This window comes from Bubalus kerabau, chromosome 18 (assembly GCF_029407905.1).
Source record: "Bubalus kerabau isolate K-KA32 ecotype Philippines breed swamp buffalo chromosome 18, PCC_UOA_SB_1v2, whole genome shotgun sequence".
Lineage (NCBI taxonomy): Eukaryota > Metazoa > Chordata > Mammalia > Artiodactyla > Bovidae > Bubalus > Bubalus kerabau.
In genome coordinates, this window is record NC_073641.1 from 16157727 (window position 1) to 16176445 (window position 18719).

Genomic DNA, 18719 nt, shown 5'->3' on the forward strand with positions numbered 1-18719 from the left:
GGATCTTTTCCTCAGTGTGAAGAGCTTACTGGTCCAACTAAAGAAGCATCAAATTCCTTATGTTTAACTGATGGACAAGGAAGAATCCAGAGATTCTCTGTGCAATAAGTCTTTACCCGTGATCATGTATTCTTAGCTACCGCATACTAAGAGTACATTTGGCCTGCTATATCTCTGGGTTCCACATCCACAGATTCAACCAACGGAAGATCAAAAATATTTGGGAAAAAAATTCCAGAAAGTTCCAAAAAGTAAAACGTGAATTTGCCGCACTGGCACCTATTTGCATAGTGTTTATATTGTGTTAGGTATCATAAGTAATTTAAAGATGATCTAAGTTCACAGGAGGATGTGTGTAGGTTATATGCAAATACTGTCATTTTATACAAGGGACTTGATCATCAACAGGTTTTGGTGTCCTCCACGGTACTGAAATTGTCCCGTGCTGATACTGAGGGCCACCTGTACACATCTAAATCAAACCTTAGCTTGCTTCACAAAGGTAATTTCTCATGGCCTACTAGTACCCATAAGAATTTTTTTCAGAAGACTACACCTCAGTTCAGTTCAGTCGCTCAGTTGTGTCCGACTCTTTGCGACCTCATGGACTGCAGCACACCAAGCCTCCCTGTCCATCACCAACCCAAACCCATGTCCATTGAGTCGGTGATGCCATCCAACCGTTTCATCCTCTGTTGTCCCCTTCTCCTCCCACCTTCAGTCTTTCCCAGCATCAGGATCTTTTCCAGTGAGTCAGTTCTTCGCATCAAGTGGCCAAAATATTGGAGTTTCAGCTTCAACATCATTCCTTCCAGTGAACACTCAGAACTAATCTCCTTTAGGATGGACTGGTTGGATCTCCTTGCAGTCCAGGGGACTATCAAAAGAAACCAAGGATTCCGCATTCCAAAAATCAGTAGTATCTTACCACAACTGAATATGGCCAATGATAGGGAAGAGTCAAAAGGAATAAACCTACACACAACAAAAGAAGATAAGCTGCCAAGAAAAGCAAACTCTGGATTTAGCTCTTAAAGACCTTAGGGCAAAAGATAGAAGTTCTTCTATTTAAAAACTTAAGGAACTTTCATATCTGTTAAGACTTTGCTTAAGATTTAGTACATGTGTATGTTGTTTACTCAAATACACATTTAGTTAGAGAAAGATTTTCCTCAAATTTTTCTCTATGTTTAGACTATCGTTATTCATTAGTATTTGTTTTATTTACAGTGCACTCCCAAATGTGGTCCAGGATTCAAGCATCGGATTGTTCTGTGCAAGAGCAGTGACCTTTCTAAAACATTCCCAGCAACACAGTGTTCCGAGGAGAGCAAACCCCCTGTCCGCATCCGCTGCAGTTTGGGCCGCTGCCCTCCTCCTCGCTGGGTGACAGGAGACTGGGGCCAGGTAAGGCAGTTGGACTATGGGCCCCTGCTGAAGCAGCACCTTGAGACACTTGAGGTTCCTGATTGGGCCATTTATAGGGGCTCACGACATGAGCAGCAGCACACAGACCTAGGGATGAGATGGGAGTGTGGGAAGTGCACAGGCGGCGGCAGCCACATGCGGACGCTGAGCCATGTTTCTCCCACAGCTACACACTTCCCACGTCCACCTACTTCTTGGATTCTAACATTTTAACTTAAAGAGAAATAATCTAGATGACCAGAGATTTGAACAAGCTACCAGAACTTGGGCTTCTGTTGCCAACTCTCTCAACTATTTCAAGAACAAATCAGTTAACACCATTTTCTTAATTTTCACACTAAGAAAATAAATCCTCTTAACCTCACAGAAAACATGTAAGGATCTTAATTAGGTTTTATCTTTTTTTTTAATGGCTGCGCTGGGTCTTCATTGCTGTGAGCAGCCTTTCTTTAGTTGGGGTGAACAGGCGCTACTCTTCATTTTGGTGCAAGGGCTTCTCACTGCTGTGGCTTCTCTCGTTGCAGAGCATAGGCTCCAGGCACGAAGGCTTCGGTAGTTGTAGCACTTGGGCTCAGTAGTTGTGGCACACGAGCTTAGTTGCTCCGCAGCATGTGGGATCTTCCTGGACCAGGAATCGAACCCATGTCCTCTGTACTGGCAGGCAGAGTCCTATCCACTGTACTACCAGGGAAGTCCCTGTATTTTTATATTGATTAGATTCATTTATATTTTATCTTCCGATTCCTATTTTTTTCTTTCTCAGTTTTAAATTATGTTATCTTGCTGAAGGTCCCCTTAAATCCTTTGAACGCAAATTGATATATTTGAATAGAAGGCAAATTAAATATTGTTCTTTTGAAAGTTGAAAAGGAAACCTATTTAGGTTATATTAAAAAATAATGCTCCAGAAAGTAAATTTCTAGTGAATCAATGCCCTTTTCCTGTGGTTTTACAATTAACTTTGTAGCTAGTTATTTTCTAATATCTGAGAGCCCAGGTAAATCATAGTGGCATATAACTACACCAGCATGATTTTGTCTGTGCTCTGGGCCTGCCATTACTTAGTAGGAATGGCATTTCATAGAATTACCAAAACTGTGGCCAAAATGCATTATTGCTAGAGTGTAGCTATATCTACAGACCTCTTTGGGGAGTGGGCAAAGATTTTCAGTCTCCATTAAGGCAAATAAATATTCTTGGTCTGTGCTCAGCCCTGTGGGGAAATAAAAGAAGTATGACCGTAAAATAATTAACATTTGCATTTGTCTAACAAGTAATTAATAATGTTCTTTCATATAATGATATTTAGTTTAATTTACAAAGTGCTCAACTGGAATATACATCATAAGCTTAAGTAAGAATCAAATGCAGTTAAGTGTTTATCTGTAGATATGTGATAGTTTCACAATTTATAATTGATATTCTGCTATTAAAGAATCAGTGCAGGCATACTCTTTTGATTTGTATTTAAATTAGATAGGAATTTCCTTTCTTATATATTCTTTGTTGCAATGTACTGTTATATAAAGGACATGTAGAAGTTTTTTCATGTTAATAATTTCACCAAATTTCCCTGTTTGAGATTATTCTTTTAAATGTTGTCAAGTCCTTTTCTTCTCCTCTATACTTTCAATTCAGTTTCCTAAAATTGAAATTAACCAGTGAAAATACCTTTCAAAGATGCTCTATTACATCTTTATGGTGCATTTATTCATCATTATGTATTTAGAAAGTTAAAAATAAAAGTATCTGCGAATATCCTGGCAAGTCCTATAAGTGCCTTGAGAGTTTTTGCAAATTAATCTAGCAGGGCCTCGGTCTCTTTACCTTGTAAATACCACCATCACCTATCTTTGCACAAGTAGCTCCTCATCTCCTTGATCCCAAATCTCACAGGCTTTCCAGTATTCTGAGTGGCAGCCCCCGAAAATAGACCACAGCTTCACTCGTCAGCCAGGATAGCTCATCAGGCCCAGAGAGCACTTCAGTTCTAAAGTAATTGAATCCCGGGTAGATGAAGAAGGAAAGGGAGACATGCTAACTGGCTACCTACAGACCTCTTCTCAGATTTGTCTCAGATCTGCATACTTTACAAAACTCAAGGTACTTATTTAATGTCTTTTTTTTTTTCAAACTGGTCTCATCACCAGGGCCCTCAGTGGTCACTGCTGTTAGACTGAACTAATATTTTAATCAGATTCAGAGCACTCCAGTAGACCACTGAGTTGTCTTCCCACAAGTCTTTAATAAATAGGGAGCAATAGTGATGTCCCAGCCCTAGAATCTCTGACTATTTTACTTCCTCACAGGTATTTTCTCATTATACTCTTGTTTCACTTCACTGGCACTGCTTGGCACTGTTGGAATCACAGCCCAAGAAATCTCCATCCATTGTCTTCTGGAAACTTTATTACTTCTATATTCTAGGGTAATGCCACAATCCTTGAGTTTCCAAACCAATGCTGTAATAGAATGATTTAATCATATACCTCCCCAAGATTAACTATATATGGGCTTTAAAAGCTAATATATATAGTATTTGAAATGACATAGTATCTATTTTATCTCCTGAAAATTGTTGAGAACAGCATTTTGTCTCTCCTTGTCTTTTGGTTTAGTGTTCTGCTCAGTGTGGCCTTGGACAGCAAATGCGGACTGTGCAATGTCTTTCCTACACTGGACAGGCATCAAGTGACTGTCCAGAAACTAGTCGACCTCCATCAATGCAGCAGTGTGAAAGCAAATGTGACAGTACCCCCATTTCCAGTACTGAAGGTAAGTTCCCCAGGACCTCCAGTACAGATGGTGAGGGGACTGTAGTCTCAGTGATTCAACTGTATTGATTTACAGGGTTCAAAGAGCCCTGTAAAACCACTGTTGTAGTGTGTTTCATACAGCATTTGTGAAAGCTACACATGTACTGGATATATAATCAGGAAACCTAAGTTGTGTTTTTTTTCCAGACTCTTCCACTAACTGTATGACCTTATTAAGTCACTTAACATTTCTGGAGCTGAGTTTACTTATCTATACAATGAAACACTGGAATGGAGATAATCTCTAAAGTTCTGTCCAACCTAGCATTTTATGTTTGACTTGTGCTAGAAAGATAGAGATGATTTCTAATGAACCAAGCTTGAAAGTAAAAACTTCTGTTTCTTTTTGGCTATAACAATGGATTTCTGCTATTGGAAAGGTTAAAATCCACGCTTGTTATAGATATAATGAAAGCATATGTTTGGAACTTCTTAGGTTTCAAATACTAATTTTCTCATTGAAGAAAAATAAAAGAATATTATTGTATAGCTGTTTATATAGGAGGACAATGTCTTCAGACTCTGAAAATTTTCTGTTACATATGGGGAAGTCTCTGTATTAACAGCAGATACCCATCCAAATTCTGAAATTTCTTATATTGTATTTAAATGAATGTACTTTGTTTATTCAATCAAGCATCCATTTGAAATCTCCTGAATGCTACTATGTGCAAGGCACTATCACAGAAGCTGAAGAGTACAGAGACAACTGTGGCATGGTCAGGAAGTTCAGGCTGGCGTCTCATATATAAACATCTGAAGCCATGAATTTCAATTGTGTAAGAAACCCAGCTATAGGACTGTACTTAAAAAAACAAAAAGATAAAGAGCTGTGCTGACTATAATTTGTTAATACTGATCAAATGAAAATGATATGGTAATCTATTAAAAAGAGATTGTACCTTTTGATAAAATCTATCTAGTTTGAGGAACATTTTTTAATCTTATTTTTCAACATTTCCATGAGGAATTTCATTTTAGGAAGAGCAAGCATCTAGCATGACAAGATGCAGAAAACTTGCATCTTTGCAAGTGGCCCATTTCTTATCTGAGCAGTATAAAAAGTGAAAGTGTTAGTCACTCAGTCATGTTCGACTCTGTGACCTCATGGACTGTAGCCCTCCAGGCTCCTCTGTCCATGGAATTATCTAGGCAAGGATACCGGAGTGGGGTGCCATTTCCTTCTCCAGGGGATCTTCCCAACCCAGGGATCAAACCCAGGACTTCTGCATTCCGGGCAGATTCTTTACCATCTGAGCCACTCAGAACCTCCCTAGTGGCTCAATACAGTGTACTTACCGTATAGTTTACTGTTTCAAAGAAGTATAGCTGTACCCTACATTAATTAAAAATCACAATTTTAATTTGCAGAATCTCTGGCTGTAATGCCATCTCCTTTTTTCCCTTTGGTAAGGGATGTTCTATAAATCTAGCTTTCCTTCTCTTGAGAAGGGCTCAAAAATCTATGACAAACAGAAGTACTTTTCATAGCAAAACTATTTTCCTTAAATAATATGAAATTTAAAGATTTCTTTAAGCCTTGCAGCAAACAAATCTTCATCTATTGTAAATTATTGGCAATCAATCAGTTCATGTGGGTTTGGGAGTCTGTTTTTCAGAGTTGAAAGATAAAATATTAAGGTGGAAGAGAGGATATAGCTATCATAGTAAAGTATGTTGGGTATTATGTTAGGCCCTTTATATTTATTATCCATTATATATATCTCATGTACATAAATATCTATATGTATTATATAATCATGATAACAACCTTTTGAGAGTTGGTATTACTGACGAAGAAACTAAGGCACAGAGAGAGTGACTTACCCACATTACAAAACAACCAGTATTTGAACAAAGATTTGGAAGAGCCCTAAGGCATATCATTTTCAACTACATTTATATGCTGTTTGTAATTTACTCTTAAAATCAAGAATTTTAACATGAAAACAGAGCTTCTGATTATGAAGTACAGAGACTTCTGGCATGACTGTCAAAGGATTCAGTTCAGTTCAGTTCAGTTCAGTCGCTCAGTCGTGTCCGACTCTTTGCGACCCCATGAATCGCAGCATGCCAGGCCTCCCTGTCCATCACCAACTTCCAGAATTCACTGAGACTCACGTCCATCGAGTCAGTGATGCCATCCAGCCATCTCATCCTCTGTCATCCCCTTCTCCTCCTGCCCCCAATCCCTCCCAGCATCAGAGTCTTTTCCAATGAGTCAACTCTTCGCATAAGGAGGCCAAAGTACTGGAGTTTCAGCTTCAGCATCAAAGGATTAAGGCTTAATAATTGTTGAAAGACCTGGCTTTTTGACATGCCCACAATAATGTATGTTGAAGTTATATTTATAACTTTATTTTAGACCATTTTAGTAATTTCTCCAAGCAGTTCTCTACAGTGGATAATTATCATACATAAACTTTGCAGCTGGAGATGTAAGGCTGTTTTTATAGTGAGTGGAATATCTTTTGCAACTGTACTTATTTCTGCCTTAAAAAGATTCTCTTAAAATGGATAGGTTTAATCTGATAGTTCTTGGATTATTTGGAAAAATACTTCATAGTTATTTCTGTCTGGCCAGATTACCTTTTGATCACCATAATCTGAAGTATGCAGTTAGGACAATATCTTTAGCCTTCTCAGTAAAGGAAGAAACTTTTAGGAAATTATTAATCCTGCAAAGTATGACTAATCTTCAAATTGTTATTCCCTAAAGCTGTTGACTCATTTAAGACAGGATAAAATTAGAATTAAAGTAGAAATAATATAGCTGTTGTAACTTGTTTTGTGTTCTCCTTAGCTTCCCAATAGCATATATATTGAGTATATTAAAATGTCTGAAACTATCTGTTCATTCCATGAGAAGCTACTTATTGAATGCTTGCTGTGGCCAGCCTCTGCCATTTATTATGGAAATTCAAATACTCTTGTAAGTTCATAGTCTTACAGGGAAGATACTTCTTTAAAAAAAAAAAAAAAAGGCAAGATGGAATGTGTTATGTGGAGCCATTTACACAAATGCTAAGAGTGCTCACTTAAGTGGCTGATAACTTTAATGTTTGGATCAAGGCAAGCTTCATAGACTAAATGGTCTGTGACCCAGTTGTAATCTGTAGTTGGAAAAATACAGATGAAACAGTTGATTTAAGTCATAACTTGTCATCCATAGAGATATGAAATGGGCAGATAATATGGATTTCAAAAGAGAAAAGGCTCTTAACATGAAAGTAATGTGAGCGTGACCTGATACAGTTTCTGGAAATCAGATAAGGAGAGAGGACATAGCTCTTACAAAGGGGAAACTGGGAGGAAGGTCCAGTTGTGGGGGAAGGTTGACCAGGTCAAGTTCTGGTTAACGCAGGAGGTAAAAGAGGACTGCTTTTTTCTACCAGAGTCAGGTTCCCTTGTTTCTTGGAAAAGAGGGCTACTGAGAAGCTAGTTCATCTCTACTCCAAGCAAGACAGAGTAGGGCTGAGGAAGATCTCTTGGGAACTAAAAGACCATCTTTCAGTGGGATCTCTATGGGTGACATGAACCACTGATAGAATCTTGATTATTATTTCAACTACTGAAGTTTAGGAGATGGTTCTCCTCCTGGTATCTTATTTTAAAATAATAAAAACTTTCAAACATACAGCAAAGTTGAAAGAAGTTTATAATGAACATCCACCATCTAGATTCTACCATTAACATTTTACTGAACTTGCCTTATCACATAGAAATCTATCTGTCCATTTGTTAAGTGACGGTGTTTAAATAATGTGCTTTCCAGTCATCCAACCAATAAATTCATTTAATTTGTAAACATGCCTACCATGTGCCAGCCACTGAGACTACAAAGATTCCTATTCTCAAAGGAAGCACAGTTTAGTAGGGGTGACAGCATGCAAACAAATAGTTTTCACCATATGGCCAGTACATGGACATCACCAGATGGTCAACACCGAAATCAGATTGATTATATTCTTTGCAGCCAAAGATGGAGAAGCTATATACAGTCAGCAAAAACACGACCAGGAGCTGACTGTGGCTCAGACCATGAACTCCTTATTGCCGAATTCAGACTGAAATTGAAGAAAGTAGGGAAAACCACTAGACCATTCAGGTATGACCTAAATCAAATCCCTTATGATTATACAGTGGAAGTGAGAAATAGATTTAAGGGCCTAGATCTGATAGATAGAGTGCCTGATGAACTATGGAATGAGGTTCGTGACATTGTACAGGAGACAGGGATCAAGACCATCCCCATGGAAAAGAAATGCAAAAAAGCAAAATGGCTGTCTGGGGAGGCCTTACAAATAGCTGTGAAAAGAAGAGAAGTGAAAAGCAAAGGAGAAAAGGAAAGATATAAACATCTGAAAGCAGAGTTCCAAAGAATAGCAAGAAGAGATAAGAAAGCCTTCTTCAGCGATCAATGCACAGAAAGAGAGGAAAACAACAGATTGGGAAAGACTAGGGATCTCGTCAAGAAAATTAGAGATACCAAGGGAACATTTCATGCAAAGATGGGCTCGATAAAGGACAGAAATGGTATGGACCTAACAGAAGCAGAAGATATTAAGAAGAGATGGCAAGAATACACAGAAGAACTGTACAAAAAAGATCTTCACGACCCAGATAATCACGATGGTGTGATCACTGACCTAGAGCCAGACATCCTGGAATGTGAAGTCAAGTGGGCCTTAGAAAGCATCACTATGAACAAAGCTAGTGGAGGTGATGGAATTCCAGTTGAGCTCTTTCAAATCCTGAAAGATGATGCTGTGAAAGTGCTGCACTCAGTATGCCAGCAAATTTGGAAAACTCAGCAGTGGCCACAGGACTGGAAAAGGTCAGTTTTCATTCCAATCCCAAAGAAAGGCAATGCCAAAGAACGCTCAAACTACCGCACAATTGCACTCATCTCACACACTAGTAAAGTAATGCTCAAAATTCTCCAAGCCAGGCTTCAGCAATATGTGAACCGTGAACTTCCTGATGTTCAAGCTGGTTTTAGAAAAGGCAGAGGAACCAGAGATCAAATTGCCAACATCTGCTGGATCATGGAAAAAGCAAGAGAGTTCCAGAAAAACATCTATTTCTGCTTTCTTGACTATGCCAAAGCCTTTGACTGTGTGGATCACAATAAACTGTGGACAATTCTGAAAGAGATGGGAATACCAGACCACCTGACCTGCCTCTTGAGAAATCTGTATGCAGGTCAGGAAGCAACAGTTAGAACTGGACATGGAACAACAGACTGGTTCCAAATAGGAAAAGGAGTTCGTCAAGGCTGTATATTGTCACTCTGTTTATTTAACTTATATGCAGAATACATCATGAGAAACGCTGGACTGGAAGAAACACAAGCTGGAATCAAGATTGCCAGGAGAAATCTCAATAACCTCAGATATGCAGATGACACCACCCTTACGGCAGAAAGTGAAGAGGAACTCAAAAGCCTCTTGATGAAAGTGAAAGTGGAGAGTGAAAAAGTTGGCTTAAAGCTCAACATTCAGAAAACGAAGATCATGGCATCCGGTCCCATCACTTCATGGGAAATAGATGGGGAAACAGTGAAAACAGTGTCAGACTTTATTTTTCTGGGCTCCAAAATCACTACAGATGGTGACTGCAGCCATGAAATTAAAAGACTCTTACTCCTTGGAAGGAAAGTTATGACCAACCTAGATAGCATATTCAAAAGCAGAGACATTACTTTGCCAGCAAAGGTTCGTCTAGTCAAGTCTATGGTTTTTCCTCTCGTCATGGATGTGAGAGTTGGACTGTGAAAAATGCTGAGTGCCGAAGAATTGATGCTTTTGAACTGTGGTGTTGGAGAAGACTCTTGAGAGTCCCTTGGACTGCAAGGAGATCCAACCAGTCCGTTCTGAAGGAGATCAGCCCTGGGTGTTCTTTGGAAGGAATGATGCTAAAGCTGAAACTCCAGTGCTTAGGCCACCTCATGCGAAGAGTTGACTCATTGGAAAAGACTCTGATGCTGGGAGGGATTGGGGGCAGGAGGAGAAGGGGACGACAGAGGATGAGATGGCTGGATGGCATCACTGACTGGATGGACGTGAGTCTGAGTGAACCCCGGGAGTTGGTGATGGACAGGGAGGCCTGGCGTGCTGCGATTCATGGGGTCGCAAAGAGTCGGACACGACTGAGCGACTGATCTGATCTGATAATAGGGGTAGACAGAAGCTCCCATGAGTACACAGAGGAAGGGGGTATCAGCAGAAGCACCACTGGGCAGGGCACTGAAAGGTGGAATAGTTGGCTGAGAAGATGTTGAGATGCCTGGCATTCCTAGCAGAAGATGAGTGTGTGCAGTCACAGAGCTGTGGAGTCAAACATAGTTCAGTATGGCTGCAGAGGGAGGCAGATGAGCAGGCAGTGGAGATGAGGCTGCAAAGAAAGAGACAGGGACTTGGTTTGGGGGGTTCCTGGATGCAGTGGAAGGAAGGTAAGACTCTATCAGTTCTGGGAACAAGTGAAGGAAGTTGGGGAGTGACATACTTAGGCTGGCAGGTGTATAAAGGGGCAGAGGGAAGATAGCCTTGTGTGGGAGAAGAGTTACAAAGTTGTGCTAAGAGTCCAGGCTAGAGATGATGAAGGCTTGAACTCAAGCAGATATGGTAAGGATCAAAAAGAGGGCAATGGTGACAATCTAGAAGGCTGGAATGGTGAGGAAGATGGGAGGGAGGTTCAGGAGGGATGGGACATGTGTGTACCTATGGCTGATTCTTGTTGATGTATAACAGAAGACCACAAAATTCTGTAAAGCAATTATCCTTCAATTTAAAAAAGTGGCAAAAAAAGAGGGTAATGAATTGAAGAAAAAAAAGACAAAATAGAAAGGAGAAGAAAAAGACCCTGGTGAACCACTGGACATAGGAATGAGAATATGTTGTAGAAGTATTACATATGACTCTAAAGTGTCAGATTAGGGAACTGAATACTATTAATCATGGTAAGGAATTTAGGCATCTATATGGAAATTAAGCACATTAGTCCCCTAAAGCCATAATAAAATAATGGAATTTGAATAAAGTTTTAAAAAATAAACAATGGAGAGAGATTAAAGAAATGGAGGAAGGTTAAGCCAACAAAGGATAGTAATAGAAAGAGAATCAGAAGTGGAACATCAAAAAATTAAAAGTAAATGGTGAGAGGGAGCTAGGAGGAAGAAGAAGGAAGATACAATTTGCCACGTTTAACATCTGCTTTAGCTTTTTATGCCTAAAAACCTTCGACTAAGAGTAAAGGCATTATAGGCCTGATTTTGACAGACTGCCACTGATGAGGGTAACACTACATTGCTGCTAAGAGTGAATTATAGACACACTGGGTATCACTGCATTTGAAATACTACTCAGAGTACTTTTTTTAAGTGCATCTGGCAGCTGAGACTAGCCTACTCAAGCTCACCTGAAATTCTATCCCAAATGCCATTTTATTCATCTTTATGCAGTTTCAGATTCCCTTGTAGTTTATATGGTGAGTCTTTTCAGCTTCTCAGTTGCACAAAGTACTCTGTCATCTAGTATATATTGCTGCCAGGTAATGATTCATGGTGTGGAAAGGTGAGCAGGAAAGGTGTAGTTAGTGTACATTGGTTTACCAGACCAGGCTGTCTAACGGTGCCTTTGGCGGGTCTCAGTCTCCCTTAAGTAAATGACTCTGAGCTGCCTGAGCAGCTCCAGCAATCTCCTGAGATCCATGGAACAAAACGGCTACTGAATTTGACCTTTAAGGTGTCATCTGATATATTAAAATCAGTGAAAGGAATGAATGGTGAAGGTCATTTGGACTTTGAGTTCAAGCAGGTGAGGAAGACCAGACATTTTTGTTGCCATTTTCAAGAGCTCATAATCCACCATAACATTCAGGGTCACATTCCTGCTGTCTAGTTTGGAGGGAACCCTGGATTTGTATTGGCTCAAAGCACCTCAAGTTGACTGTGGGTGGCATCCAGAGAATAAGACTGGATAAGAAGAAACCAAGAAATAAAGAGAGAAAGAAATGGCTTAGTCCATGGTAAGGTGGACTCAAAATGAAGTCTCATTGTTGATATTACCTTGCTTTACTAGTAAAAGTCAGTGGACTGTTCCCACTGCAATGAGTGCTATCAAATTCCCAAGCAAAACATGTTATTTTATCCTTTTCCAGTTTGAATATGTAAAATACTAAGGACTCAAGTATAGTTTTGGAGAAGGCAATGGCACCCCACTCCAGTACTCTTGCCTGGAAAATCCAATGGATGGAGGGGCCTGGTGGGCTGCAGTCCATGGGGTCGCTAGGAGTTGGACACAACTGAGTGACTTCACTTTCACTTTTCACTTCCATGCATTGGAGAAGGAAATGGCAACCCACTCCAGTGTTCTTGCCTGGAGAATCCCAGGGACGGGGGAGCCTGGTGGGCTGCCGTCTCTGGGGTCACACAGAGTCGGACACGACTGAAGTGACTTAGCAGCAGCAGCAAGTATAGTTTCATCAGGAAAAGTATTCTGATTTCATGTCCCCTACCCCTAACTCCATCACCATACATGTACATGCGCATAGCCTTTGCCTTTCTCTTCTCACCAGGCTCTACATCTCCATGGGCTCTTTGACAAAAGTACAGCTGGTTTTACTTTTGTAATCCAAAGGATAGACCCTTAGATGGGAATCATAGCTCTGCTTACTGTATTCTCCCTCTGAATCTCATAAAGAACTTACAGGCACAGAGAATATGCATTCTCCAGAGAAAAATCCTGAATGGTCCAACTTGGTCATGGAAGGATATGTCATATGTATCCCAACTCCTCCATTAATAGAATTTAAGCCTGATTTAGGCAGGCTTGGCAGTGTTTTATGAAATAAATATAGGAACACTGCATTTTAGGAGTTGCTCTTATACTCCTTGGGTTAAGTCAAGCCATCAAAGTCATAATGAATCTCAATCCTTTTGCATCCTAAATTCATAAGCTTATGTTCAGTGTGACTAGTTCAAAATCATATCTTTTAGGTCAGAGTTTTGAAAGATTAATGTAAAGTACCTGGGGAAAAACTGTTGGCACATCAATGATAAGTAAATTCATGTGTTGCCTATGAAACAGGTTGTCTAATTTTATTGTTCAACTCCACCAGAACCCAGATTACCAGTGAGACCCACTCCAGCATACCTGGCATGTTACTTAAGATTCTAATAGTGGGTCTAATTCATATCGTAAGGCCTAGAAGCTGGCTTTCAGCCCTTGATATATCCCCAAGTCTCTCTGAGAAGAAATAGTCCATAAATTGTCCCTCCAGAAATCTCATCTTGGGTAAAGTAAAACTTTATTTTTGGGCAAGGAGGTGAGAGGAGATGTAAAAAAAGGAGAGACTAGTTAGGTTCACAAAATATGTCCCAGAAACCACACTATAAGGACCTCTCACCCTTCTAATAGCTTCAGAAGAAAAAAGATAGAAGAGTGTCTTCTCATTCTCCTCCCCAGAGAGTGCTTAGCTGGTACATGAAGATAGTAGAATAAAAATATCAGACTCTGTCATCTTAAAATCTTTGACCTGCTAGCTCAGATTCCACTACTTTAAAAGCAGTAGATAAAATTTATCTGCATGAAGAAAACATGAGAGTAAAAACCAGACTTTCAAAGTAGATCGACTACAAAGAGATTATATTACAAAAATATTCTGCCTAAAAAAAAGGATTCCTTTCAGTAGCTTTCCAAGTATAATTGTTTATGTGCAGATTGTGTATTACTTGGGTATCAGTTCAGTTCATTCATTCAGTCGTGTCCAACTCTTTGCAACCCCATGAATCGCAGCACGCCAGGCCTCCCTGTCCATCACCAACTCCCCGGGTTCACCCAGATTCACGTCCGTCAAGTCAGTGATGCCATCCAACCATCTCATCCTCTGTCGTCCCCTTCTCCTCCTGCCCCCAATCCCTCCCAGCATCAGAGTCTTTTCCAATGAGTCAACTCTTCGCATGAGGTGGCCAAAGTACTGGAGTTTCAGCTTTAGCATCATTCCTTCCAAAGAAATCCCAGGGCTGATCGCCTTCAGAATGGACTGGTTGGATCTCCTTGCAGTCCAAGGGACTCTCAAGAGTCTTCTCCAACACCACAGTTCAAAAGCATCAATTCTTCGGCACTCAGCCTTCTTCACAGTCCAACTCTCACATCCATACATGACCACAGGAAAAACCATAGCCTTGACTAGACAAACCTTTGTTGGCAAAGTAATGTCTCTGCTTTTCAATATGCTGTCTAGGTTGGGCATAACTTTCCTTCCAAGGAGTAAGCGTCTTTTAATTTCATGGCTGCAGTCACCGTCTGCAGTGATTTTGGAGCCCAAAAAAATAAAGTCTGACACTGTTTCCACTGTTTCCCCATGTATTTCCCATGAAGTGATGGGACCAGATGCCATGATCTTCGTTTTCTGAATGTTGAGCTTTAAGCCAATTTTTTCACTCTCCACTTTCACTTTCATCAAGAGGCTTTGTAGTTCCTCTTCACTTTAGAGAAACCAATTTTTAGATATTTTAGATATTAGCTAGAAATCAATGCTAACTGAGGATCATTCAGAAATCCAGTCCAAACATATCTGTCATTGTTTATTTAAAAATATTTACCCCTTCTCTTGGATGGCAGAGCAGATCTCCTAATAATGATGTCCCCAAAGATTGACTTATCAGGGTTATCAGCCAAGAGTAAGTATTGACAGGCAGAAACTCTTTTGCATTAAGATGAAAAGAATGCTGCCAAAATAGAGTGGTTCTGGAATCAGACAAACCTGAGTTCTGGTCCCACTTCTTAGACCAACCAGCTTTGTGACACAGAATGAGTTTCATATGTAGCCTTTTTGAGCCTCAGATTTTCCATCTGTGTAAAGCTGACATTTTATTTACTTAAAATGATTGTTGTTGTTTAGTCGCTAAGTCATTTCTGACCCTTTTGCAACTCCACGGACTGTAGTCCACCAAGCTCCTCTGTACATGGGATTTGCCAGGCAAGAATACTGGAGTGGATTACCATTTCTTTCTCCAGGGGATCTTCCCGACCCAGGGACTGAATCCACATCTCCTGCATTGGCAGGTGGATTTTTTACCTCTGACCCATCACGGATGCCCACTTAAAATTATTAAATATATATAAATATGTAAAACTGCCTAAGTCAATACCTGGCATAAAGGAAGCACTTGATAAATTATTTTTAATGTTATCATTACTAGATTAATCTCTCATAGACTTAAAAGACAAAGAATGAAAGACTGGTCATTGGTTGATCTTCTTTGATGAGCAGGTTTTCACCTCTCTGAAGACCAATTCTTCCAGTGTAAGTAGTCCCTAGGCATCACTACGAAAAAGCTAGTGGAGGTGATGGGATTCCAGCTGAGATATGTCAAATGCTAAAAGATGATGCTGTGAAAGTTCTGCACTCAATATGCCAGCAAATTTGGAAAACTCAGCAATGGCCACAGGACTGGAAAAGATAAGTTTTCATTCCAATCCTAAAGCAAGGCAATGCCAAAGAATATTCAAACTACCACACAATTACATTCATCTTGTCCACTAGCAAAGTAATGCTCAAAATTCTCCAAGCAAGACTTCAACAGTATGTGAACTGAGAACTTCCAGATGTTCAAGTTGGATTTAGAAAAAGCAGAGGAACCAGAAATCAAATTGCCAACATCTGTTGGATCACAGAAAAAGCAAGAAAATTCCAGAAAAAACATCTGCTTTATTGACTACACCAAAGCCTTTGACTGTGTGGATCACAATAAACTGTGGAAAATGCTTCAAGAGATGGGAATACCAGACCACCTTACCTGCCTCCTTAGAAATCTGTATGCAGGTCAAGAAGCAACAGTTAGAACCAGACATGAAACAACAGATTGGTTCCAAATTGAGAAAGGAGTATGTCAAAGCTGTATATTGTTACCCTGCTTATTTAACTTATATGAAGAGTACATCATGCAAAAATGCCAGGCTGGATGAAGCACAAGCTGGAATCAAGATTGCCGGGAGAAATAGCAATAACCTCAGATATGCAGATGACACCACCCTTATGGCAGAAAGTGAAGAGGAACTAAAGAGCCTCTTGATGAAAGTGAAAGAGGAAAGTGAAGAAGCTGGCTTAAAATTCAACATTCAAAAAACGAAGATCATCACATCTCATCCCATCACTTCATGGCAAATAGATGGGGAAACAGTGCAAACAGTGACAGACTTATTTTCTTGGGCTCCAAAATCACTGTAGATGGTGACTGCACCTATAAAATTAAAAGATGCTTGCTCCTGGAAGAAAAGCTACAACAAGCCTCAGTCCAGTTCAGTTCAGTCACTCAGTCATGTCCGACTCTTTGTGACCCCATGAATTGCAGCACCCCAGGCCTCCCTGTCCATCACCAACTCCCGGAGTTCACTCAAACTCACGTCCATTGAGTTGGTGATACAAAAAGCGTAGACATTACTTTGCTGACAAAAGTCCGTCTAGTCAAAGCCATGGTTTTTCCAGTAGTCATGTATGGATGTGAGAGTTGGACCATAAAGAAAGCTGAGTGCCGAAGAATTGATGCTTTTGAACTGTGGTGTTGGAGAAGCGTCTTGAGAGTCCCTTGGACTGCAAGGAGCTCCAACCAGTCAATCTTAAAGGAAATCAGTCCTAAATATTCATTGGAAGGACTGATGCTGAAGCTGAAGCTCCAATACTTAGGCCACCTGATGTGAAGAACTGACTCATTGGAAAAGACCCTGATACTAGGAAAGTTTGAAGGCAGGAGGAGAAGGGGATGATAGAGGATGAGATGGTTGGATGGCATCACTGACTCGATGGACATGAGTTTGAGCAAGCTCTGAGAGTTGGTGATGGACAGGGGAGCATGGTGTACTGCAGTACATGGAGTCACAAAGAGTTGGACACAACTGATCGAGTGAACTGAACTGAACTAAAGCAATCTCTAGCAGGTAAAACCATAACATAGCAATAAAATCTCCCTCAGGGCCCCTTCTTCATGGGAGCTCCCTGCACTCCATCAATATTGAGTGTCCTTCCATAGCCCAGGAATCACCATTTAATATCTCATCAAGGCCCATTATCTGCTTGGCAGTCTTCAACCCTGGTACTTACCCCAGATCTCTCCTCACCTCATCATAATTTACCTGCTCTCTCTTAAAATCTTATTGTTAATTTACTTATGTATGCCAGTGAAGAGCCTATATATTTTTCACAGGAATCCCAGAGAAACAATACAGGATGGTTGTTCTCAAATGTGTTATTGGTAGCAGTAATGAGAGCTGATAAACTGAGTGCTCACTCTTGTGCCAAGTCACACATGTGCTATAGATGTTACCTCATACGAGCTTCACAACATCCTATGAGCTTCATTTCACAGATGAAGAAACTGAGGTTTAGAGAGATGAAGTCACTTGGCCAAGGACAAACAAATACTGGGAAGAGGCAGTGCCAGAATTCACCCCTGGATCTGCCACTCTCACCAGTGATACTCTCAGATCCTGGAACGTCCCTGCCTCCCTAAGCTTGATCCTACCCCTAGGACCCAAATGAATTCCTGCTTTCAATCAAGTTACTTGGAATCAAGTTATTGAGAACTAACTTAGAAGAGGCGTTGGGAAGTTCAGAGGGAGACACCCTGGCAGTGGGCCTTCAGGCTGCCCCTAGACTAGACACCGCTCCGGCCGAAGGGCCATGCTGGGACCTTTGTGTGTGAAAGAGGCTTCTCATTTCTAGCCCCTACCTAAGGAGCTGAATCCTGAATATTTTATTTGTAATGACCTGAATGGGTGGCTGGAGGGGTGCTTGGAGGAATAAACAATTTATGAATATTTTGTTTTATTCATTATCTACTATTGAATCAAATTCTAAAGTCTGAATCTAAAAGAAAAATCTGTAAATTTTCTTGTATTTTGCTCATCTCAGAATTTTCCTGGTTCAGAAACTCTTCAACAATGGAGTAATGAACCTCCCAATAACGTTACACCTCAGGAAATATTATTCTTTGTCTTCAAACTGACTTGTGTCTGTAGGACAGCATTTTCTAAGTAGTAATCTAAGTATTGCATCCTTGTTGAGAAATTCAGAGCACAACGTACTTGTCATCAGGTGGTAAAAGGTAATGATAACTAACAGTAGTAATAGTAATTCAGTATTTTGCACTTACTGAGAGCCAATAACCATTCTATGCACTGTGCTAGGCAGAATCATTGGATATACATGCTACATGTGGGAGTGGAAACAGTCATCTTTCCTATTCACAAGTGAGGGTGTTTAACCTCTTGAAGGCACAGAGAGGTTAGGAAATTTGTTCTGAGTCATAAAGTTTGTAAATAGAAAGCTGGTCTTAAATCCAAGTAGTCTGACTACTAATTTTATTTCCTTGTACTGTAAAAGAGCCAGTCCTCCTCTATCCATTTATAAACTAAATCATTTTTATATTTTGGCAAAGAAGATGAAAGCCAAAGTTTATTTGGAACTTAAAGC

At 40.2% G+C, this 18719-nt stretch overlaps 1 protein-coding gene across 1 annotated transcript in view; it reads left to right on the plus strand.

The window, feature by feature from the left end:
- Positions 1-18719, plus strand: part of ADAMTS6 (ADAM metallopeptidase with thrombospondin type 1 motif 6) — a 274203-nt gene that overhangs the window by 249985 nt on the left and 5499 nt on the right. The window contains exons 22-23 of the mRNA XM_055554447.1: positions 1231-1407; positions 4047-4203. Coding sequence (XP_055410422.1) covers positions 1231-1407; positions 4047-4203 — 334 coding nt within the window. The remainder of the gene's footprint in view (positions 1-1230; positions 1408-4046; positions 4204-18719) is intronic.